The sequence below is a fragment of the Lates calcarifer genome, linkage group LG6, assembly GCF_001640805.2.
Source record: "Lates calcarifer isolate ASB-BC8 linkage group LG6, TLL_Latcal_v3, whole genome shotgun sequence".
Taxonomy (NCBI): Eukaryota; Metazoa; Chordata; class Actinopteri; family Centropomidae; genus Lates; species Lates calcarifer.
In genome coordinates, this window is record NC_066838.1 from 8,231,572 (window position 1) to 8,254,425 (window position 22,854).

General features: G+C 39.1%; 1 protein-coding gene across 1 annotated transcript in view; it reads left to right on the top strand.

Annotated features, from left to right (window-relative positions):
* celsr3 (cadherin, EGF LAG seven-pass G-type receptor 3) overlaps positions 1–22,854 on the top strand; it is a 104,612-nt gene that overhangs the window by 46,826 nt on the left and 34,932 nt on the right. Inside the window, 11 exon segments of the mRNA XM_051070982.1 lie at positions 1,176–1,291; positions 1,753–1,841; positions 2,622–2,779; positions 5,818–5,981; positions 6,575–6,700; positions 8,104–8,273; positions 9,173–9,358; positions 11,467–11,577; positions 11,781–11,949; positions 20,011–20,152; positions 22,080–22,200. Coding sequence (XP_050926939.1) covers positions 1,176–1,291; positions 1,753–1,841; positions 2,622–2,779; positions 5,818–5,981; positions 6,575–6,700; positions 8,104–8,273; positions 9,173–9,358; positions 11,467–11,577; positions 11,781–11,949; positions 20,011–20,152; positions 22,080–22,200 — 1,552 coding nt within the window.

Here is a 22,854-nt window from a genome sequence, read left to right on the forward strand (position 1 = left end):
GATCTGCATGCCACAAGATAGGATGCCACAGTGCTGTTGAAACTACACCGTAGCCATGCAAACAAGATACATGTCGGCTATTGAATAACCCTGGGTTTATTTTAGACAATAACAACATTCTCAGATAACAGCGGTATAAGGTTGTTATGATTGAAATGGCGATAAGATGCTGTCTTCTCTGGTACGTTTCCTTACACTGTTGTATTGCAGTAATGTACCTACTCTTACAACCACATTGATCTTTGGTGGATGTTTAAGACAAGAATAAAAAATGCAGATATTCTTGATTCAACAAAACAAGAATCAAGTATCAAGTAGTAGAAAACAAGTAGCAATATTTTTCTTGAAGGACTTGGACATAAGCCACCAGTTCATAAAACAGCAAGCAAAACCTTTTAAGCTCCTCAGTTCCAGGGGCTGCTCCTCTTTAGCTGAACTTGATCTCTAACATCAGTAGATTTTTGATGCACTAGTAGGGTGGGGTTTTGTCCAATTACTGACACCTTTGAACTGATGGGAGCAAAACTTAGAAGGACAATTTACAGAACCAGCAGGTGTCAAGTTTAACAGTTTTGATATAGTGAGTGAACAAATTAGACATTAATATCCTCAATTATATATGATTCACCTATTAATACCCTTGACTTTCTATTTTAAGTGCAGAGTTAGCGCAGTCCAACTGAATTTTAAAAATTTGGTTTTGACACACAAACGAGACATAAGTACTTTTTAAAGTGGATATTTTCTGCAGTGGGACTCTCTCTGTGTCTTGCCAGGAGAGAAGATTTGTCATCTGTGCTGTAGTATCAAAAAAACTAACAGTGCTTTTGATCAGATTGTGTAAACATGGCCTGTACTCAGCACACCCCCCTTAATTATGTTCTAATTATAAACAAAAATCATATTTACATTCATAAATATATAAAAATATATTATAGTTGTATGACTCTAGGGAGTGGAGGGCTGCAGCAACATGGCTTACTGTGGCACAGTTTGAATACCTTTTGCTCTTCCATTCTAGGCCCGTGTGACTCATCTTTGTTTTGTTACGTGAAAGTAGGTCTTGTATGGCTCACTATGTTGGGACCGAATGTTGTATTAATCAAGCCAACATACTACTCACGCTACGTCTATCTGTAAACATATTGTGGACAATTGTGTTTGTGTGTTTCTAGTTTTGCCACCCTGGAAAACAGTGGTCTCCTCTTCTATAATGGACGCTTCAATGAGAAACACGACTTCATTGCCTTGGAAATCCAAGAAGGGCAAGTGGTGCTCAAATATTCCACAGGTACTGTATCTGTTTGTGTATTTCTGTATTCATAAGAAGCATGTATTCCCATTTGGAAAGCCCTCAAGGTCTGTCTGTTGTTGAAGTCTTGTTTAAGTCCACGCTGCAGACATGGAGAACCACCACCATCATTTTATACCACATTTAGAGTAAATGCATCACATGAGGCTGAATTAGATGAGATAATTAGACTGTCTGTCTATGACTTGTGGCTTCAAATAATGAATGGTGTCATTCACAGTCTTTTCAAACATAATCACAAGTACAGAGGATGTGGTTATTTGTACATGTTGTATATGTGTTTTGTTGATGTGCACGTGAATACATAAATGAATAAGTGTTTGTTATATACAGCAGCAAAAAACAAATACAGAATAAACTAATGCAGTGGTAAGTTGAGTTTAATAGAAATACATTTATGTAACTATTAGCTGCTCATGTCACAAACTTTGTTGTTACAGGTGAATCATCCACTCAGGTGAGTCCCTTCCTGCCTGGCGGTGTGAGTGATGGAAACTGGCACACAGTCCACATCCACTATTACAACAAGGTGGGTTTTCATCTCAGTTTGTTTGTTTGTCCTGGACCATTTAGATTTTTGATCTCACTTTTGATCGTACATTTTGTGCTACTGAGTTCTGTTTGAACAGTTATCTTTTGAAGTTTTTGAAGCGTTTTTGTTGTGATAGTATTTTTTTTACTTCTGATGCGTCTGCAGTTTAGCTTCTCAGCCCTCATACCAACAAAGCACTTTGAATTGAAAGTTGAAGTGTTCGTGTGTGCATATTGTTACGTGGGCGTTTGCTTGTCACCATTTTATTCATGCATATTCGCTGCACATCTCCTTTAATTTTCTTCATGTTCTTTCATTTTCCTCAGCCAGCTACACGCTATGTGAGTATGAGTGTGTGTCAGGGTGCACATACACTTCCTTCTTTCCTTGTTTCTTTTTCTTTCTTTTTCTTTCTTTCTTTCTCTCCCACTATCTTTTTTTCACCAGCAGTAAGTAAGTGAAGAGTGAGTGTGATCGACTCCATTATAATCTTACCCATATACAATGTCTGTTGTTTCTTGTCCTACTAACTCAATTTCTCCCCTCTTCTTTCTAACATAATATGCAGTAGCAGTGTAGATACTGATTATAGTCCTGTTATTTTGTAAGTTATCTGGTGTAGTGAATGACTGCAGTGGTATAAACTCTAGATTTAGAAAAGGCTGTTGTATTCCTTGCATGTTGTCTGTTGTCATGGTGTTTCTTGTTTTCTTTTTCTTCTGACTCTGTATTCAATCATATGTGTGTGTGTGTGTGTGTGTGTGTGTGTGTGTTCAGCCTAAGCGCAGTATGAGCGGTGAGGCCCAGGGTCCATCAGATGAGAAGATTGCTGTTGTGAGCATTGACGACTGTGACACAGCATTGTCGCTTCGCTTCGGCACGCAGCTCGGAAATTACAGCTGTGCTGCGCAGGGCAAACAGACCAGCAGCAAGAAGTGAGTTCATCTTTCTTTCACCTCTCCACCTCTTTTTCTGCATTTTTACCAGTGTCGTCTTAAAATGTGGTGACTTGAAGGCTCCACATATCTGAGAAATTGCCCCAACAATGTCTCTAAAATAGTTACAGTATCATTCGTTTGGTCTTAAAAAGAAACAAATTTCACATATCTTGGAAATGTGAAATATGATCTGTAGCATGAGCACAGATCCTGGAATATATGCAGTATATCAGACTCTAACAAACAAAATTAGCCACAACACAACTTCAGTAAACTACATGATCTACTGTGTGCCTTTTTATTATGAAACTGACCTTTCAAGTTAGCAGTGGTGGGTTGTTAGTGTGCTAGTGAGACCTTCAGTGAGTGGAGGTAAGTTACGAAATGTTATTTCTAGCACCTCATACCGGATTTTTCCCCAGTTTTAGAAAAAACAGAGAGATAATTGGTATGTAATTCATTCTGGAATTAATTCCATGGTTAACTCATGGATTAACTGTGACTCAAAAAACTTGTATTGAGTGTATTGACTTAAACTCAGTAAACTGAGTTGGCGGTGTTGACACAGGATGTGCCAGCTTCTTTGCAAGACCAAGTTTCATTAAACATCATCTGTGACTGATCAGAGGCTTAAGGGATATTCAAAGGCAATTTTCACTAAGTAGAAAACCAATAAAGCTGGTCAGCAGCACACTGTACAGCTGATCCAGCTGTTGGTACGTGGGTCACTAGATTACAGATATAAATTCACTAATCACATAGAGTGATTAGTGGTAGCATTACAATGTTGAGAGATATTGGTTTTAATTGGAATAGACATGTTTACTGTCTACAAATGATTGAGAACATGTTGTGAAGTCTGTAGCATAAAGCACATTGTATCAGTGTCATTATAGTTTATGTTTGGACTTGACATGATAAAATTATTTTTAATGGTACATTTGTATGCATTCATTCTTACATTTCCATAACTATGTGTTGCTATTCATAATTTACATCCTGTGTCTTGGAAGTTGTTTCCCAGAAACTTCTCATGTCAAGCTCTTGGCCACTGTAGTTTGTTTTCTGCCTCAGGCCTCCGAGATGACATGTATAATGGCAGTTGGATTCTGTTGTGTAGAAGTACTGTAAATGCATGTTAAATGGAACTGTGAGAACTATTTGATCAAATTTTAGTGTCTGTTGGACGTTCTCCTGAAAACTAGTTCTAAATGTTCAGCTTCGCAGATTTAGGATTCCATCATTTCAGCCTGGTTTTAACAGGCTTGTAAGCTGGACACTGTTCTGAAATGTAAAGTATGTGCAACATGCACACAGTATAATACAGATTTAAGCAGTCTGATCTATTAAAATCTTGTTAAAACTTTGAGACTGTTGCTGTTGCAAAGGATTTTCAGCTAATGTCAGATCGGGGTGATGAGGTGACTGCAAGGGGAAATCTGTGGGGACCTGAGGCTTTAATGAGGCACGACTGTATGACATCTTCATGCTCCTTTATGTCTGCCTGTATCTCTCTGATGAGCTTATTAGTCACACGCTCATTTTGCCCGGTGTTAATGTTCATTTCTCTTCATTACTCTCTGCTAGTCTCTCTCCCTCTCTTGGCGTCTCTCACACATTCTTTAATATACAAGAGTTTTAAATCCACTGCATTGCTTTTGAGTGTCTGTTATATTTGACCTTGTAAAACCTTTGTAGTTCATTCTGCTTGTGGTGTGTGTCTACCAAACTAAACATGTATGTACACCAACAAGTGCATAACACCACACTGTGCACACACACACACACACACACACACACACACACACAACACACACACACAACACACACACACACACACACACTCACACACTCAGAAAGCAGCCTGTCATAGTGTTGATGTCTGGCCTCGCCTGTGTGAGCTGTAATCACGCTGGCTGTGTTCTGTCAGCGCTAAGTGAGGCTGAGAGAAGAGAAGGCAGATCAAAGAGGAAGGCCAAAGACTAACACTTCAACACTGTCTTCCTCCATTCTTTCTTCATTTCTCCATTAATGGCTCACCCTCCTCTTACGCAGTCTTGACATCCTCTTCTAATGACGCGCTCTGTTGATATTTGCTGTAACTCGCACTTAATCTCTTGTTTGTTTGACTCTGGCGCCTTTTGTCTCCCGCTTCCTTCAATTAATATTCCACTGGCGTTTATTGGCTCGACACATGGCATGTGTCACCAAAGCGAGCTAAAAAGAAAAACCTCAACTTGCACTGAATGAAAAAACAAAAGTATAACACTCTCAGATTGATAACATAACTGTTTCTCTCTCTTCATTTTTTCTCACTCATGCAGTCCCATAACTGTTACTTGCTGTCTCCTACATCTTCCTCCTCATATTCCCCGTTTCTTTCTCTATACCCATCTTCCATCTGTCTTGTCATCCGCCTTTACACTCACTCTCTCTTGATATTTGCTGTAACTCACACTTAATCTTTTGTTTGTTCATCTGCCTCCGCTTCTCCCTTTTGTTGTTGCTGTTTTTTTTGCATTTTTCTTCTTTTCATGCGTGTGACTCTGCTATTTGTTGACGTCCCCTAACATCTTCCTCATCTCATTGCCGGCTTCTGTCTCCTTTCTCCTTCTGCCTTGTCATCCACCTTTCCCTCCTCTCTCCTGAGAGTTGCTGTAACTCAAATTTAATCTCCTGTTTATTCATCTGTGTCTCCGTCTGTCACCTCTTCTTTCTCATCTTTTCAATTTCTCTTTTCTTCTGCTATTTCCAGTTTTACTCTCAACAACATCATCATCGTTGTCTCATTTCTCCTCAACATTCACTATTTTTCTCTGATTCTTGTTTCTTTTGACATTTACCTCTGATGACACATTTAACCTCAGGGTCCGTTTAATCCCTTTGCCTCTCTCATACCCTCTTTTCATGTTTTTCCTCATCCCTTTCCTCCCTCCTCCCCTCTATCATTGAGGGATAATCCTTTATTTCTTCCTTATTCCCGCTTCCTCTCCACCTTATTTACTCTTCTTCTTCCTTATCTCCTCCTCTCTCAGGTCTCTGGATCTGACTGGTCCGTTGTTTCTGGGTGGAGTTCCCAACGTACCAGACAACTTCCCTTTTGGCACTAGGGAGTTTATCGGCTGTATGAAGGAGCTGCACATTGACAATAAGCCGCTGGACTTGGCTGGATATATCGCTAACAATGGAACAGTCCCCGGTCAGCACTGCTAATCATATTGGCCCACTGTAAAAAAACACATGAACAATGACACATTTATAACATTTGGGGTCTTCACAAAGGCCCTTTTTAATCTGTTTGTTTTTAATAAATAAACAGATACAAATTATTGTAATCAACTGAAGCATCTCTGTAGGTATTGTATCCTGTGAACCATTTATTAAATGTTCCCAAATGCAGTAAAGCATCTGAGTTACAGCTTCAATCTTGCATCATGTTAATGAACTGAAATTTGATTTTCACTGATGACTGGGCCTTTGTATCACTTTTTATGACCGTGTTATGAAATTAAAGGATTTTTCTTTGTTTATTGTTATACACTAATGAACCCATTAGACAAAATGAAATTTAACCAAAAAATGCAAACAACCAAAAATTGTCACACACTAATGCTAAATGTGCTCTTGATGATAATGATGTTAGGTAGCCTTTAAAGATGAATTACCTCTGAATATGCACATTGATAACCATTTTATGCAGCTGTTCACTTCTTTGCATTTGCATTGTACATCATAATGACACATGTTCGAAAACATCATTAATGATGTTCCTGTCTCTGCTGCTTCCTTTAGGCTGTAGTGCCAAGCAGCCGTTCTGCAAGTCCAACCCCTGTCAGAATGGAGGAACCTGCAGGGTCAGCTGGGAGACTTTCTCCTGTGACTGTCCCTTAGGGTATGGAGGGAAGGACTGCAGCCACGGTGAGAGGCTATATGAGTTTATTTTCATCCTGCGGTCCTACAGTTCATGTTTTAACCACTGGCAGCCTTTAACAGTGTCAAGTCTATTGTGCTGCTTTGCTATAATTATCAATAAAAAAGTGAGACCATGGCTGAGATAATTGGCATTTTCTGACTTGTGCCAGTGGTGATGTGATAATGTTTTTAACAATGCAGCAAAAGAGCTCTAATCTTCAGAGGCCTTTATTTGTTGGCTGTGATTATATGGCTAATTAATTAGTGATGCTCCAGGTAACACCTTTAAACTTGTATAGTTATTTATTTACTCATTAATTAAATTACAGAAATCAGATTGCCTTTTAATGAGCTCATACTTAAGTGGTTCAGACTCAGAAATGCTACGTCATTCATTCATTCATTTAGCTTTAGTCTGTGCTTCAGCATTTTTCCCACTGCACCAGTCATCCTTTCTCATTTTCTGCTGAGCCACCACCTGTAGGCTTTAGAGTGTGTGAGAAACTTTACTCCAGGGAATCAGTGGAATACATGTTCACTGATAGATAGCTGGGTGAGGTATCTTCTAAGATACTGACAGAAGGAAAAAGAGGAACTAGATTATTCCCTCTCATTCTGAATATTTTCTGAAAACGGCAGCTCAACACACAGAGAGTAAAAGCATTATGAAGAGTTATATACTTAGCATGTGAGCTAGTTGTTACACACTGGATATCTGTTTTTATTTCCTGTATATAATTGGACCTAGATAAACCCTGAGTGATTCCCCACATAAGTGGATACTCTGAATCCCAGGTGGATACAAGATGACAGTTTTACCCATTCATATTTACTGACATGTCTTGATTGCGAGCACAGATGGTCAAGCCTTGGGGGAAATCATGTAACAAAATGCGCCTGTGGAATGAAATTCAGTTGTTTTTTCTGAAGAAAAATGATCACAAGTTATGAGACTTATTTCGTGCTTGTGCGCCTGTCAGTATAACACAGAAAAATTCTTGTCATCAGGATGGAAAGACATATAAAAACAGTTTGTGACATGTGCAACATGTCATCTTTCAACTCTTTCAATCACTTCCGGATCTGCAGCTGTCATGTCTCTCAGCTATCCAAACTATCTTGGTATTTTTCCTCACTAGAATTTTAGAATTATTAGTTTACATTTTTTTACTATGTTACTTTTTAGTCAAAATATTCAGCATTTTTTACAAGTTCAAAAACTAATTTAGTCCCATAGGGACAGGGCAAAAACACAAATCTACTGCATGTGAAGCTAATTTGATGAACTTGTCACCTTAACATTTAACATAAAATCACCTTAGAGCCTGATAAATAATTCTAAAACATTCTCAGGGGAAACTTCATCCTTTACTTTTTAGTCACACTCCCTCTCTCACCTTCCACCTTAGTGATGCCACACCCCCATCGCTTCCTGGGTAACAGTGCCCTCTGGTGGGACCTGAAGAACGACGTGACCATCTCCACGCCCTGGTACCTGGGCCTGGTGTTCAGGACCAGAGCAAAAGAGGGGATGCTGCTGCAGGCTCAGGCTGGCCAGTACACCAACCTGCTGTTCCAGGTGCGCACACAGACACATGCATGTGCGCGCGCACACACACACACACACACACACGTAGAAAAGTTATTTGTGATAGTTTTGTCAAACATTTGAGACCATGACTGAGATAAATGTCAACTTTGAAATCACAGCAGGGACAGTGGTGCTTCTGAAAACAAGGACATGTTTCCCATAAAGCTGTTAATTCCTGTTGTAAAGAACAGTGTTGCCAGTGCCTCTCTCTCCCTCTTTTGGATTTGGATTTGGATAGTCTTTATTGTCCCCCTCTGGCTGATGATGTTTTCTTTTTGGCTCTGCTGAAGAGGATGAACGTAGCAATGTTTTTTTCCCTCTACCTGTGTTTCACCATCGCCAGAAGCTCTGAAAGCTTTAGCTCCACTTACTCTGAAACATGAATGGCAACACCCTCTTCCTCTTTTGTACCATAAACCAATTATTATTGTGCTTTAATTCAGTACTGCACATTTTAAGCCAAATCTCATCAGGTGGCACATGATATAAAATGCTGCGTGGGCTGCTTAATGTGTTCGCAGCGGCCACATTGATTATGAGAATTATAGTTAAGTCTCTTGTGTAGTGTGATTCTATTTAGTGTATTAATATTAAATTATCAGCCTCTATGTGAGACCAAAATCTCAAGTGCTGGTATTGTCCTTGAAATTATGTTCAGTTTAAATTTCTAATGCTACATTTAGAGACAGCAGCCAAGTGAAGTGAGTGCAGCCAAGACATAGGATTTTACACTCCCACACAAACACAAATAACACACACACACACACACACACACACACACACTCTTCATCCTATCCTCCCTTTTTCTCCATTCTTTCGGGTGTTCCACTGTGTGTGTGTGTGTATGTGTGTGTGTCTTTGCTTGTGTATTCCTTCATCACTCTCAGGTGATAAATGGTCAGCTGGTGTTCTCGGTGACCCGCGGTGGGAACAGACCGGTGCGTTTGCGGTTGGATCAGGTTCAGGTGGCAGACGGACAGTGGCATGACCTCCAACTGGAACTGCGAGACGTTCACAGTGGCCGCGAGACGCGATACGTCGCCACACTGCGGCTCGACTTTGGACTTTATCAGGTAAAGGAACATTTTTTGAACAGACTTAATAAGGACACAGCTTGTTAAGCAGACTACACAGTGGAATTTTTAAGGGCATGCAAATTTAACTCCTTAAAAAGTATTAAAATAAGGTAAATGCAGTATTTTAATAAAGGTCTCATTTGCCCTGCAAGTACAAATGTAAATGAACAAGGTTTTCATCATATCTGCTTTATTAAATTAATAAGACTTAATTTTCCTTAACAGTTAATTTCCTGGTGTCATTTTTTCCACAGCACTACCCATAACAGATTCATAACCTTAATTAACCATGTTCAGTTGGAAATAGGCAACTCAACTCTAATTCTTGTATTTGATTTAATTTGGTTGTTTGAAGTCTGCAGATATTCTGATGGACAACTTATTCACTCTAATCAGTAGAGAACTCTATTTAGAATTGTAAATCATTTAATATGAATGAAGCCAAGAAATCCCTTTTAATATCCTTTAATCCAAAATATACACAGATTTCTACCTCACTCCCAGCTATGAGTCAGTATGTTGAAGGAGAACCCTGCAAAAGATACTGATATCAGCAAATGATTTTCATGTGATTTCACTTTCAGCCTTTTAAGTAAAGAACTTTAATCCAGAGTAAAAAAAAACATCACCATGTACCATGTGCAAAAGTGCACATGGTACATTAAGTGTATGTCCATGGTCACAATATCACAACTAATTGCCACTGACTTGTTTCAAGAAATTCAATCAAAAGACTTGAAATAATATATTATGACTTTGACTTGCTACTTTTGGATAGATTTATGATGAATTCTTTATTATTTACCATGTTACCCATTATGCATACACACAAACATTCATAACACACATAGATTTTCTCACCCTTGATAGCCTGAGTCTCTAAAACGTGGGCTGGTAATCCTAGTTTCCCTTTTTGTAGTGAATTATGTCAAATTGTACTAAATGATTTCTGTTGTATGAGATATGTACATATCATTTTTGGCTTTGTTCAAATAAAACAGCAGTTTTTGTTTTGTTTTCACGTTGAGTTAATTCTTAAATTCACCAGGCTATTCTTGAAAGTGCATAAAGTGACACACAGAGTAAATGGTGCAGAAAACACTTTTAAATATGAAATTATTAAACATCGTAGCTGCCAATATAAACAGTAATTACCTCTGAAATTATTTGGCATGTGTGCAGCTATTATCTCTAGATCTCACCCTCCATTTTAGCATCTTCCACTACTGCTGAAGTGCTGATAAATGGGGCTCATTGATTTTGTTTTCATGGTTGCTATGAGCCAAGTTGCCTGTCAACACTGCTTCACAACACTGTCTATGTTATCAGTTGAGCATTGACCTTCTCACCATGTTATTGTTTTCCTTTATTGAATCAAGTCAATCATTTATTGTGCAGCTCTGAAACTATTTTCCCTGCTATTCACACTCTCCTCTCCTCCCCTCCTTTCCCCTCAACCGTCATAAGTGTCGTAATAACCTGACTACTCAGTGATATAGTAGTAAATGAAAATATGAAAGAAGCATGACCCTCAGTTTTTGATCAGAAAAAAGGAAAAACCAATAATGTTTTCAGAAGAGCATTTTTATCTTCTTTCAATAAAAAAGACTCTTTGTGGCTTATATCATTTCAGTGGTGGAAAATTCAGTTAGATTTCAGTCAAAGCATAACATAAATTAGCTTGAGGCTTTTTACTGAGTAAGGTCAAGACCTTACAATATTAGAGAGAGAAACAACAACAGTTCCCACCATGAGAAAGCACTTGGCGACGATGGGGAGGAAAAACACTCTTAAACAAGAGGAAACCTCTGATAGAACAGGAATCAGGGTGGGCAGCCGCCTGGTTGAATAAAAAAATGAACCTCTTCTAGCTTTTGTGTCAGATTAAATTTTTCATACCTTATACTGTACGCTCTGACTACTGTGACATTTTCATATCAAGTAAATTACCATGTTCTTTCACCTGGTCAAATAATGGTATTCAAACATGCTTCTTGTGTATATACCTTGTGTCCAGGTATGCAGTTTGCATACAGCTATTAATAATAATAATGTTCTTTGCCCTTCCTGTCTCCACCCCCTCGCTCCCTCTTTCTCCCCATTAGGGAACAGTGATAGTGGGAAATGAGATTCATGGCTTGAAGGTGAAACATCTGCATGTGGGAGGAGTGCTGGGCTCTGGAGAGGTTCAGAACGGCATAAGAGGATGCATACAGGTGAGGATGGATGGATTGAATTTTTAATGTTCATTGATGGAGGTGTGGAGAGAAGCTAGAAATGTTAGCACCCAAGAGATGGAAATGTGCTAAGAAGTGAGTCTGGGATAGACAGATTTCAGTAAATGAGTGAAGCTGTTAGTTTCTTTCTTGTTTGAATAAATTGTTTTTTAACTTTAACCTATCTTTCTGTCTCTCTACAGGGTGTTCGGTTGGGTGTACGTCCTGACGCCCCTGCCCTGCCCCGCCCATCAAGAACTGTCAAAGTGGAGACTGGCTGCAACGTCGGCAACCCCTGCGTCTCGTCTCCTTGCCCCGCCCACAGCCGCTGTTCTGACCAGTGGGAGCGGCACACCTGTGTCTGTGAATCTGGTGAGTGAACAGAGCAATGATGTTGGGTTTGTAGACGCAGCTGAAGGTGGTGTTACTCAGCTGTGGATTGACATCATGAGGGTCTCCAGTGTCCAGCCAGTTTGAGAGATGAGGTGGGACTGCCTCATTTTTACAACTGTACAGTGACAAGTGTTGAAGCTTGTTCAGTATAGTCATTAGCCTGAAAGTCATGTTAGCCTCTGCTGTTTACAGCCCACACTACTTCTTATTCTGACTGCCTTTTGTTACAGTTCAAGAGTAAATTATACTCATATGTAAGAAAAGGGTCATTAGATATTTTAAAAGAACTAGCACTAGGAAGTTGTGCAAGTTTAGCAAAAATGTTCCTTTACTGAGTTTGCCTTTCAAAACAACTCAGTTATGGGAGGTTACAAAGTAGTGCCTAAATGTAGTAATAGTTTCTAGTTAGAAAATTAATTCTGCTGCTTAATCTGATGATCCATTAAGGGTGTAGATCACGAATCTGAATTCTAAACATCCTGGTTCCTTCGTCTAATTCATGAGGATTTGCTGTTTTTGCCCGTTTTTGTAGTTTAAAAAAATAGTTGAACAGTTTCTAGGACAAAACATTTGTGCTGTGTCACTGTGTTTTGACTTTGCCAGTGAACACATTAAATAAACTGGCCAAGTAACACAGCCAAGAACGATTATCCTCTTCAGCCATACAAATTAATTTGCATGTCTGTGCCAGAAAAATGGACCTACCATTTTGCACACTCTGGACATTGGATAAGAAAGAAAATAAGTGTGAGAGGAGAAGGTGAAAGAAGCCAGCTGACTTGGAGAGAAAGGGAATAATTATAAGGTGGCCATTTCTACGTAGGTGTCTGCCAATGCTCTAACTGGGTTAAACAGATATTTGGGAACACATAATGAGTTCTCATCCACCTGAGACTGAGAGAAGGAGACTGACTGGAGGCTAACTTACAAAATCTCCTTAGTCAGGTGAATATAATGAGGCTGAATTAATGTGGAGGAGAAAAACTGATTAGAGAGAAAGAGAAGGGAAAGAGAATAATAGAAAGATGAAAAAGAGGCAGAGGATGAAAAGAGAAACTGAAAATATAAATCATTAATGAAGAGAAAGAAGCAGCTGACAGAAATAGTGTAAAATAAACACCAAAAGTTTTGAGGCAAGAGGAAAGAAAAGAAGAAAGAGGGCACGAGAAAGTCAAATCAAACAGCCTGAAAGCACTGGTGACACATTTGGGAATAGATCCACACACCATTGGCATATATGTACACAGAGACACACAAATCATAGAAGTGAGATAAAATTAACATGACAGACGCACACACAACAGAGAAGCAAGTGTGAAAGTGAAGGAGAGGATGAAGAGTGATACTTAATATTTATTTGGAGCTTTATTAGCAGCTACTGATGCAGCAGCTGCAGTTCAGTTCAGAGATGATTAAAGGAGATTATTTATATTTATGATTAAAAGAGAGATGAGACAAGAGATTGGATAGCAAATTAAGAGGAAAAATAACCACATGAAAGAGAGAGAGAGAGAGAGAGAGAGATTGTGTCTACGTTTTCAGGATATCGATCCTCTCTTCTCAGCATCAATCACCTCCCTTCTCTGCTTTTTTTTATTAACTTCCAAAAACTACTTTTCTCATTTTCCTCTGAAACTCAAGTATTTCCTCCTCATTAAGTGCAGCATAATGTACAGTCAGGTATTTTATGCAAAACATTTAGTAATGTTCCAATGATGCATCTGCAGAAAACCATAGAGATGACACTGCAATGTCATTGCAAATAGCTCAAAGAGTACATTCGCCACAGGGCCCTAATACAGTGTTTAACTACAGGGATCTTACCTTTCAAACAACACAGAGAAACACTTGTATTTTAAGTGAAGTGTGTGATTGGCCAACTGCATTGCTGCCACAAAACACAGGTGAGCAAAGCAGTTTTTTGTTCTATTTTTTCAGCTGTCAATGTCACTAGAGTGGCTCTGCTTCTTAAGGCAAAGCTGGAAGCCAAGGGTGTGACTGGCAGTATCTTATGCATTTCATCTGTAAATGTCTGCATGTAAGGTGAGACTACCTCAGCACTCAAACAAAATTGACTCGACTAAATGCATCCTGCGCATGGGCTGCTACCACAGGATGTACTTTCATATGATGGAGAAAAGAAAAAGGGAAGTTGTTCAAGAAAGAAAAGTTTGCAAATGAGAGCACGAGATTAAAGCGGAGGTGGAAGGAGTGAAAGAGGAATCAGGGAGAGAGTGTGTGTTACGTGGCGGATACAGTTTGTTAAAGTGAGCTGGCCTCAGGGGTGGCAGCATGGGAGAGGAAGCAGAGAGGCGCTGCTATCCCTGTAGCATCCTGCACCAGCCCGCCAGCTAATGCTAACACCTTGACTTATTAACGTGGAGCACACTTCAGAGAGAAAGAGCACGTGCACACACACGCACACACACACATACACACACTGACGCCTTCACACATAGACACAATCACACAGTCGTGCACACATGCACTCAGAGCATATCCACAAACTTAATGTGCATGCGCTTATTTACTGTAAACACACACACAGTCTCGCTCTCATTATCATTATATTTCATCAGCACAATGAGCATGAAAAAACAGTTATACAATGAATGCTGCTTAGAGACAAATCAAAGTTTAATAAAAGCAGAGAGAAAAAAAAGAAGAGAGAGGTGCACTCTGAATAATTCCCTTTCATGTGCGTGTTTGTGTGTGTTTTGGGCTGGTACTGCAACTACCCTAATGGATCTCTCACACAACTGACAGCATCTCTGATTTGTGCAATATAGCATCCTTGAAAACACACCGACACACACACACACACACACACACACACACACACACACTTATACACTCACACACTCACACACACGCACACAGTGAGACAAGGTTCTGCATGACAAAGCACAGAGACATCTGCTCTCTCATCTCCTCACTGTGTTTGTGTGTTTCTGAGTAAGTATACAATATGTAGTAGGACTGTGTGTGTATGTGTGTGGTTACGTGACAGTTGCTGCCAGTTCCTAAAGGCGAATTCACTGCGGTGAAAATTTGAATTTAATATGATAAATTACAGCCATGTTGATTTATGTCTGCTTGAGTTCCCTGAGCTGTTTAAAAACCAACACAATCACACACAGAAAACATATGTTCAGGGTCTGGGAACCAGAACTCTCAAAACTGCTTTTATCATAGCAGCGACTCATTTTTCACTATTTTCTGTTTTTGTCAAGATGTTAAAATAGTGCTTGAAAACAACAAATGCTAAATAAATATTTCCTCTGATGGAGTTTGTCAGAAAAGTGCATTATATGATGATGTTTTTGGGTGTGGTGTGCAGCTGCAGTGTGTTAAGCTCAGCCCCTCTGGGAGAGACAGGGAGAGATTAATGACTTCCAAGCTGAGTATCCTGTGTTCAGGCCTACAGTAGATGTCGTATCCTTAAGGTGCTGAATTGGGGCAAAATTGTTCTCTATGACAAATGACGCCTCACCTAGGAATGTCATTTATCGATCAGCTTTGGTATCAAAACTAGAAATAGGTATTTGGCATTGCTGGATGGCCACATGAAGGGAATGCTGGACATAAAGTGAGGTTTGTCTAAAATGAAAGAATTGCTTATTTTTTATGCTTAAACATTATACACTGCCACAGATTAAGTTTTTATTTCATTATTATTATTATTTTAAATCTAACTTTGACTTAGAAGTTCTTTCTTGGTCGAGGACACTCTGCAAATCTTTGGTCTGTTCAGACTCATGTCCAACACATTATTGTCAAGATATGAATTTATTCTCACTGCCTGCAAACTTGACATCAACTTGACAGCGACATAGTATGTTGGTAAATATCTTGTCCCGAGTTTACAGTGGATTCTGGATTCTGGGCTGTTATTTCAGTAAATCAACATACAGCAACCATGATGATGAAAGTCTCCTAACCTTAACAAAGCAGTTATTTTAACCCAAACTGCAACATTTCCCTAAAACTAACCAAGTTGTTTTTGCACCCAAACCTAATTAAACCTTAACCATAGTATTGTCACATTATTAACATTTTTATTTTTCAACAGTTATTGGGTTTTGGAAGGTGCTACCCCGCTGATGGAGGTGTCAGATCACAAAACGTTATTCTAAATACAGTAAATACTAATGCTACTACTACTAATACTAATACAGTAAATATGCTTTAAAACAATGAAGCACAAAGGCTACAAAGACCTGCAGAGCTGCAGAGTTCATTGATAATTCTTTGTGGTTCATCACTGCAAACCAACACTTTCACATAACACACAGTCATTGGACTATACACAGTCAGTCATTGTGTTTTCCCACCAGCAGATTTTTATTGGATATTTTTTAATATCCACAATCTCCCCACTGTCAGAAAGAAGATGGTTGGATACACAACAGATGAATGGATGGTTCAGTGAACAGATGATTCATCTGTCTTTTTCCTCCTTTGGTCTTGCGGAGAAGTCAAGCTGGTCTTGTGTTACAGTTAAGTGTAAGACGAGAAGCTGTGAGTTACCCCACATGTGTGCACAGCTTGAGAGGCATATCTTTCCCTGGACCCTGGCTGTAAAACACAAAAACATACATACACTCAAATGATTTGCACCTCTTTGTTCTTACAGCTCTCCTCTCCCTCTCTCTCTCTCCTGCTCCCATATTGTTGTGACAAGGCCAGTGTCATTATGAGTGTCTGAAAACAGCCAAGGCCGCCGTTGTCGCCTCCCCGCCAGTTGCCATGGTGAAAGTGTAAAGATGTATAAGGCTGATAGAAAATGATTTAGCATGTGTGTGTGTTTGTGTTTGAAAAAAGCGATGGAAGTGGAAAACAACAGAGTTGGAGATAGAGGGTGTGGGATCATGAGAGAACAAATAAGAGACAGAATGCTGCCACTCTGTGTGCATTTGATCCTACAATCAGTCCTGTGTGTTTGTATGTGAAAAGGAACAGTGACACGAATAATCGAAAACTGAACAATAAAATTAAAGTATGTATGGGTGTGTAGTTTCACAAAGAATGAAATAAATGAGAGAGAGAGAGAGAGAGAGAGAGAGAGAGATAGAGAGAGAGAGAGAGAGAGAGAGAGAGATAAGAAATTGATTCACTGGAAAGCTTGTGTGTCTCTAAAGCTGTAGCCAAGGCCACAGGCTTGAAAGCAAAGTGGTTTCTGTATTTTCTATAGAGGAACACGTGAAAGCAGACCTCACACATGTTTGTCAGCTCTAGAGGGGAAGAATTCAGACCTCAGCTGCACACTCACTTCTGTCACACTTCAATCAATAGAAACGTTCTTCTATTCAATGCTGTAAATTAAAAAGGTTGCCTGGCTCGCTGAGGGACCAGAGCTGATTGTATGTGAGGCAGAGTTTTTTGTTTGTGAGAAAGTCACAGTGATCAGTGTTATGCCCTGGGCAAGATGTGACATCTTACTGCAGATACATTTGTCGCCTGATGGTTAGCATTGATGTATTATTAACATGTGTATTTTGTCTTAGAGTAGTTATCACTAAAAATTTTGCAGAGAATCAAAGAATGGAAACAGGGAAAAAAAAGAGTGAAAAAAGTGTGAAAACCCAAATGTGTATTTGCAGTATATGTGCTTTTCTGACACATACTAAAATATTCTGAACATGAACTGCACATTTTCACTTCGAGTTGTCTCATTACATATGAAATTCCATTCCATTCCATTCCATTTTTTGTGTAAAGATGGTTACCATCAATCAAAAATAATAATAAGTGGGGTCTCATGGAGCTGCTTAGTCCTGTAATATTTTAATCCAATTATTAATACAGGTCCCTTAAAGTCTAAATACGACGACTATGTTCTTTTTAAATGAAAAGCAGGTCTGGGTGAGAGGCCGTCTTTATTTCTGCTAAATACACCCCAAAGTGTGTGTGAAGCACTCTGCTTTAGTCATTAGATTAAAGAGGGGTATTATGTGCTGGCCTGTATTACCATTTAAGAGGTTGGTGTGTTTGTGTGGAGTGTCTGGGGACTGCACTGAAGTGTATGCTTCGTTCACCGTGCTGCACTGGCGCACACTGTAGTGTACGGTGCAAATGTGTGTGTTGTACATTGGTGCGTTGAAGTGGTTTGATTAGCAGTGTTAAAGTGTGCCGTCGTTGCTTTTACCAAGACAAATTTCTGTGCTATTATGGTAGAGAAGTGTTTAAACTTTTTATCTAGTGACTTCATATTTTTTAAATCTGTTTTTCTTTGGCTCCACCTGGTTTGGTTCCCTGTTTGCACCTGCAGTGTGCTGCTTCACATTCAATTCATTATTGTGACTATTGTGAGAGGAATTATCTAAAATATGTTAAGATGACCTCATTATCAGTTAATAGGTGAAGTATTATTTTCTGGATTACTTGATTTGATGTGTTGTTTAGTCTATTAAAGTATGAAAATAATGAAATGTTTCCCAGGTCAAGGTGACGTCTTTTAATAGCAGTTTATTGGCTCAACCAACAGTTCAAAAACCGAAGATATTCAGGTAAAAAAAAAAATAATAAAAACCAGAGAAAAGCAGCAACATCAGCGGAACTGGAAAGAGCAACTACTTGACTTTGGCAGGGAAATGGAAAGATATCACCTAATCACCCATACAGAGATCATCATTTTTTGAGCTGAAACACCCAGTCTTGTCAACTACACAAAACTACACAGAGAACTACATAAAAAGAGCCTTTTCCACTAAAAGCCTCTTTTTCTCGTCGTTCACTAAGTGTAATGTTTCCTCGATGCTTAGCTTGTGCTTTTTCGTGAATTAAATTACAATGTTTCTTTTAAGCAGTGGTGGTAATTTTCCTTCAGAGGAAGTGTCCCTCTGTGTTTCAGTGGATGACAGCATTGTAATGCACAATTGTGGCTTGTTTTCCAGTGGCTTTCCCACCTGCAGTGAGTCAGGAGAGCAGCGTTGCTGGTAATCGCTGTTTGATGTTTGAGATGGAGTATGTACTTGTGAACTGACAGGTTATTATGTCTGGTACATGGATGGGAAATAGAGCTGTGTTCTGCATATTTAGATTTCAGTAGTTGTTGTGTTGTGCTCTCATTTCGTGATTTTACATGCGAGGGAAGTTCTTCTCGGTCTTTGTGACTGCGGGGTCCTCTGATTTTATTATATTTTCTGTGTGTTTATTTCAATTTTCAAAATAAATCAAATATGTAATGTGTTATTTTTAGGGGTATGAGACTAGAATATCAAATAGATGTTCTCTCACTAAACTTTCTCCCACCTAGAGGTGAAATTAACTCAGATTGACAAAAAAACATAATTTATCCACCCATCATTCATTAGGAGTTAAGTTGAAATCTCAAAAATTCAGCTAATCTGCTTTATCAAGACTGGGTGGGTGTGGCTTGATCAGATTTGACTGATCGTGCTGGCAACATAACCAAACAACCTACAACTGTTATGACATTTTAATTGAAATGTTTCTAAACTCTGACTGGTGACTGGTGCCCACTTTAAACCAGTCAGAAAAGCAAAAATCTCTGATGTGAAACAACCAAAACTGTTCTGACTTTGGCAGAACAATGAATGTTAATGTTTAATCCCAACGCTCAAAATAAGAAGCTGATTGAGAAAATACGTCTTCAGGCCCTTTAAGAGGAGCTTGTTTAAACTTTACTTTAAATGAGTGTTTCTGTAAACCCTCTCTCTAAAACCTGTTTTAGCTGAATTATTTAATTTGTTAAGAAGTTGTGTGTTGAAGTGCTTCTCAAGCACAGTAATAGGATTATATAGTAATCAGTTACTCCACCCATGTGAGGTTCTCTTTCTTTCCTGATTCATATTTTAGATTTAATGGGATCCAGATTGCAATTATGTGTCTTTGAACATGTATTTGACAAAGTAAATTAGTTATAAACATATTTTTAGGAGATGGGTTTGCATATGTGCTAAATGTGTTTGTATGTGAGTTATAGGATGGCATCAGCTGCACATATCCACTCAACCAGCCATTAAGTACCTGAAGCATTGTGAAATTAATTCTTTACTCTCTAATTCTCTGGCCCAGGTTACTACGGGAAAGGCTGCACTGACGCCTGCCACCTGAATCCGTGTGAAAACGAGGCCCAGTGCCACAGGAAACCCAGCTCTTCCCATGGATACATCTGTGACTGTGGAGACAACCACTATGGGCAGTACTGCCAACACAGGTACACACACATATGAGCACACTCAGACACACATACACCATTGACTTAACATTTGAACTATAGTTTACCTGCGAGATGCCAATATGGTGTAAAGCTTTTCAATGCTTCCTATTGCCCAGCTAATCTTTGTGCGTGTGTGTGTGTGTGTGTGTGTGTGTATGTGTGCATGCGAGTAGCTTTCATTCAGCCTTGTTGTCCCACATCTCCAGCATTGCATGTAATCCACTGTGGGATGAGTATAGACTTTAATGTAAAAACACACACACACCCACTAAGTTTATTTGTGTTTTTGTGTCTGTGTGTTAAACTGTGTTTCCTTCCTTCCTGCCTATGAAATTCATAAAGCTTTACATTATCTCATGACTTGCTCAGTGTGTGTCTCAGATGTTTGTCTTTGGTCTGGTTGGTGTGTGTGTTTTTCATGAAGACACACATCATCAGCTGCTGATGAAATATAAGTTTGTCTATAAGTCTATAAGTCTGTCTCTCTCTTCATTTCCCCTGATGTGTCTCTTCTCTTTCCTCTGCTCAGTAATTTCCCTCTTTCTGCCTAAATGAATGAACCACTTTTTGAATTTGGCTCATTAAGCACTGCAGTTGAGAGGTTGTGAGAAGGTCAATGCTAAAATAATCAACATATCCCCATTAGCTTTTACTAAGCTGCCACATACTAATAAGTTTATTCTCTGGTCCTTTTTTAGACATTTTAGAAACTCAAGAAAATGAATATAACATATGCATCAATAAAAGGTTTTTGTTGCAGTAGCTGCAGCTCAGCTATGTTCAGGTGAATAGCATCTCAAAAATGAGAAAAATTAGAACTTTGATCAGCTCTGAAGCTAACATGATAAATAGTCTTAAATGACCTGACAGTTCTAACTAATTTCTTTTTTAGGGAAGACTCCTACAAGACACATTTATACAGCTAGTGCAGCTTCCTGTTAACACCCAGCCTCCTCCCACTAGTGATAATTAGGCAAAACATTTGCCTTTCAAGCCCTTTAAGCAGCTAAAAACGCCCAGCAGGGAGATACGCTTTATTTGGAGACGAGATCCAGTCGGGAGATGTCATAAAAAGTCTGTCGGAAGAGAGCCAATCCTTATATTCTGTTAAGAATATAATATAATTCTCTTTCCTAAACTCCCCATGAGGAACAATAAAGAAATGCACAGGAGAATCAGCATTAGCTGTGAGAAGTGTTCATCTCCTCAGTGATCCATTAGACACTGAGAACAGAGGGAGAGCACATTAAGTGAGATGTGAGTGAAGAGAATGAAGGGGCTAAGTGATGTGTACAGTAAACCAGAGTGATCAAATCTGAAGTGTATTTCTCTGGAGGAGAAATTCAGCAGTTTTAGAAAACAATCCAAATCCCGCACTGATTTTAAAATAAATGAATAGCTATCTTAACAACAGTTAATAAGAGGAAGAGGAGCTCTTCTCGAGGAAATTACTGTCCACTGTGTGGCTGTACCAGCAATATGAAGTTATTGATGATTTAATTTTTTAAGTTTATGATTCCACAGGGAATATAATAAAAAGCTCTAAAGGTCTTTTATTGCATAAATGTCAATTCTAATATTTTGGATAATGGTAGTTGCTCTCTATGACTCAGCATTTGCTAAAGTACATATTCTTTTAACTCATTCCTGACTTCTCAAACTCCCTCTCTCTTGTTCTCTGCGTGTTTTCATTCCACCTTTCTTTGCTCCCTCCATCTTTTTCTTTTCTCACTGACTGTCTCTCTCTTTTGCTTTCGTCTCTTTCCCCAGCTCATTAGTGAGTTAGTCATTAGTTATCAGAGGGAACGATGATTCCTTTGAAGAACAAATTAAGGTTTTTGACACGCTCTGTTGTTTTTTTTCTCTGTACTGATTCTACTTACGTATATTAACTGACTCTACCTGTTTGTGTGTGTACGTAAAGGATTGATCACCAGTGTCCCAGGGGCTGGTGGGGATCTCCGACATGTGGACCATGTCACTGTGACACCAATAAAGGCTTTGACCCCGACTGTAACAAGACCAGCGGACACTGTCACTGCAAGGTAAACAGGAAACACAACAAACATACACAGCACAACGTGCACGCTTGTTTGAGAAGTTGATGTAATGAGAAGATGTGATGAAGCCTGATGGAAACAAGAGCATAGGCTAATTACCTTGACAGTGGCTGCAGCATCAGAGGCTGATCTTTCAGTGTTATTTAGTCATTTGTCATATTGCAGAGCTGATGTGTCTGTTTAAATCTAATGTGAATGGTTTGAGACCTGCTGATTTTTTAACATTAACACTGACATCATTAAAAGGACTTCAGCAGTGTAACTCTATAGATCAGTCCAGCTTCATTTAAACCCAGACACACAATAATCATCTTTAGTCTGATGGTCTGACGGGCTAATCCAGACATATCAACTACGCCAACCATGATATGATGATCATCCCTTCATATTGATATGTCTGCCTTGTGTGAATATGTGAGTGTACATACATGTTGTAGCCATGTTTAACCCTGTTTTATCCCGGCCTTAATCTGATCTTTCGACCCTAATCTTTAATCTCTGATACTGACCTCAGATATAAACCTGATACATACATGACACACATGTAGACATGTACACCCATGAGGGATTTACACTGATATCAGTACAGACACCCTCCATCTGGTATTCTAATGTGGACCTCAGGAGCCCAGAGGTTGG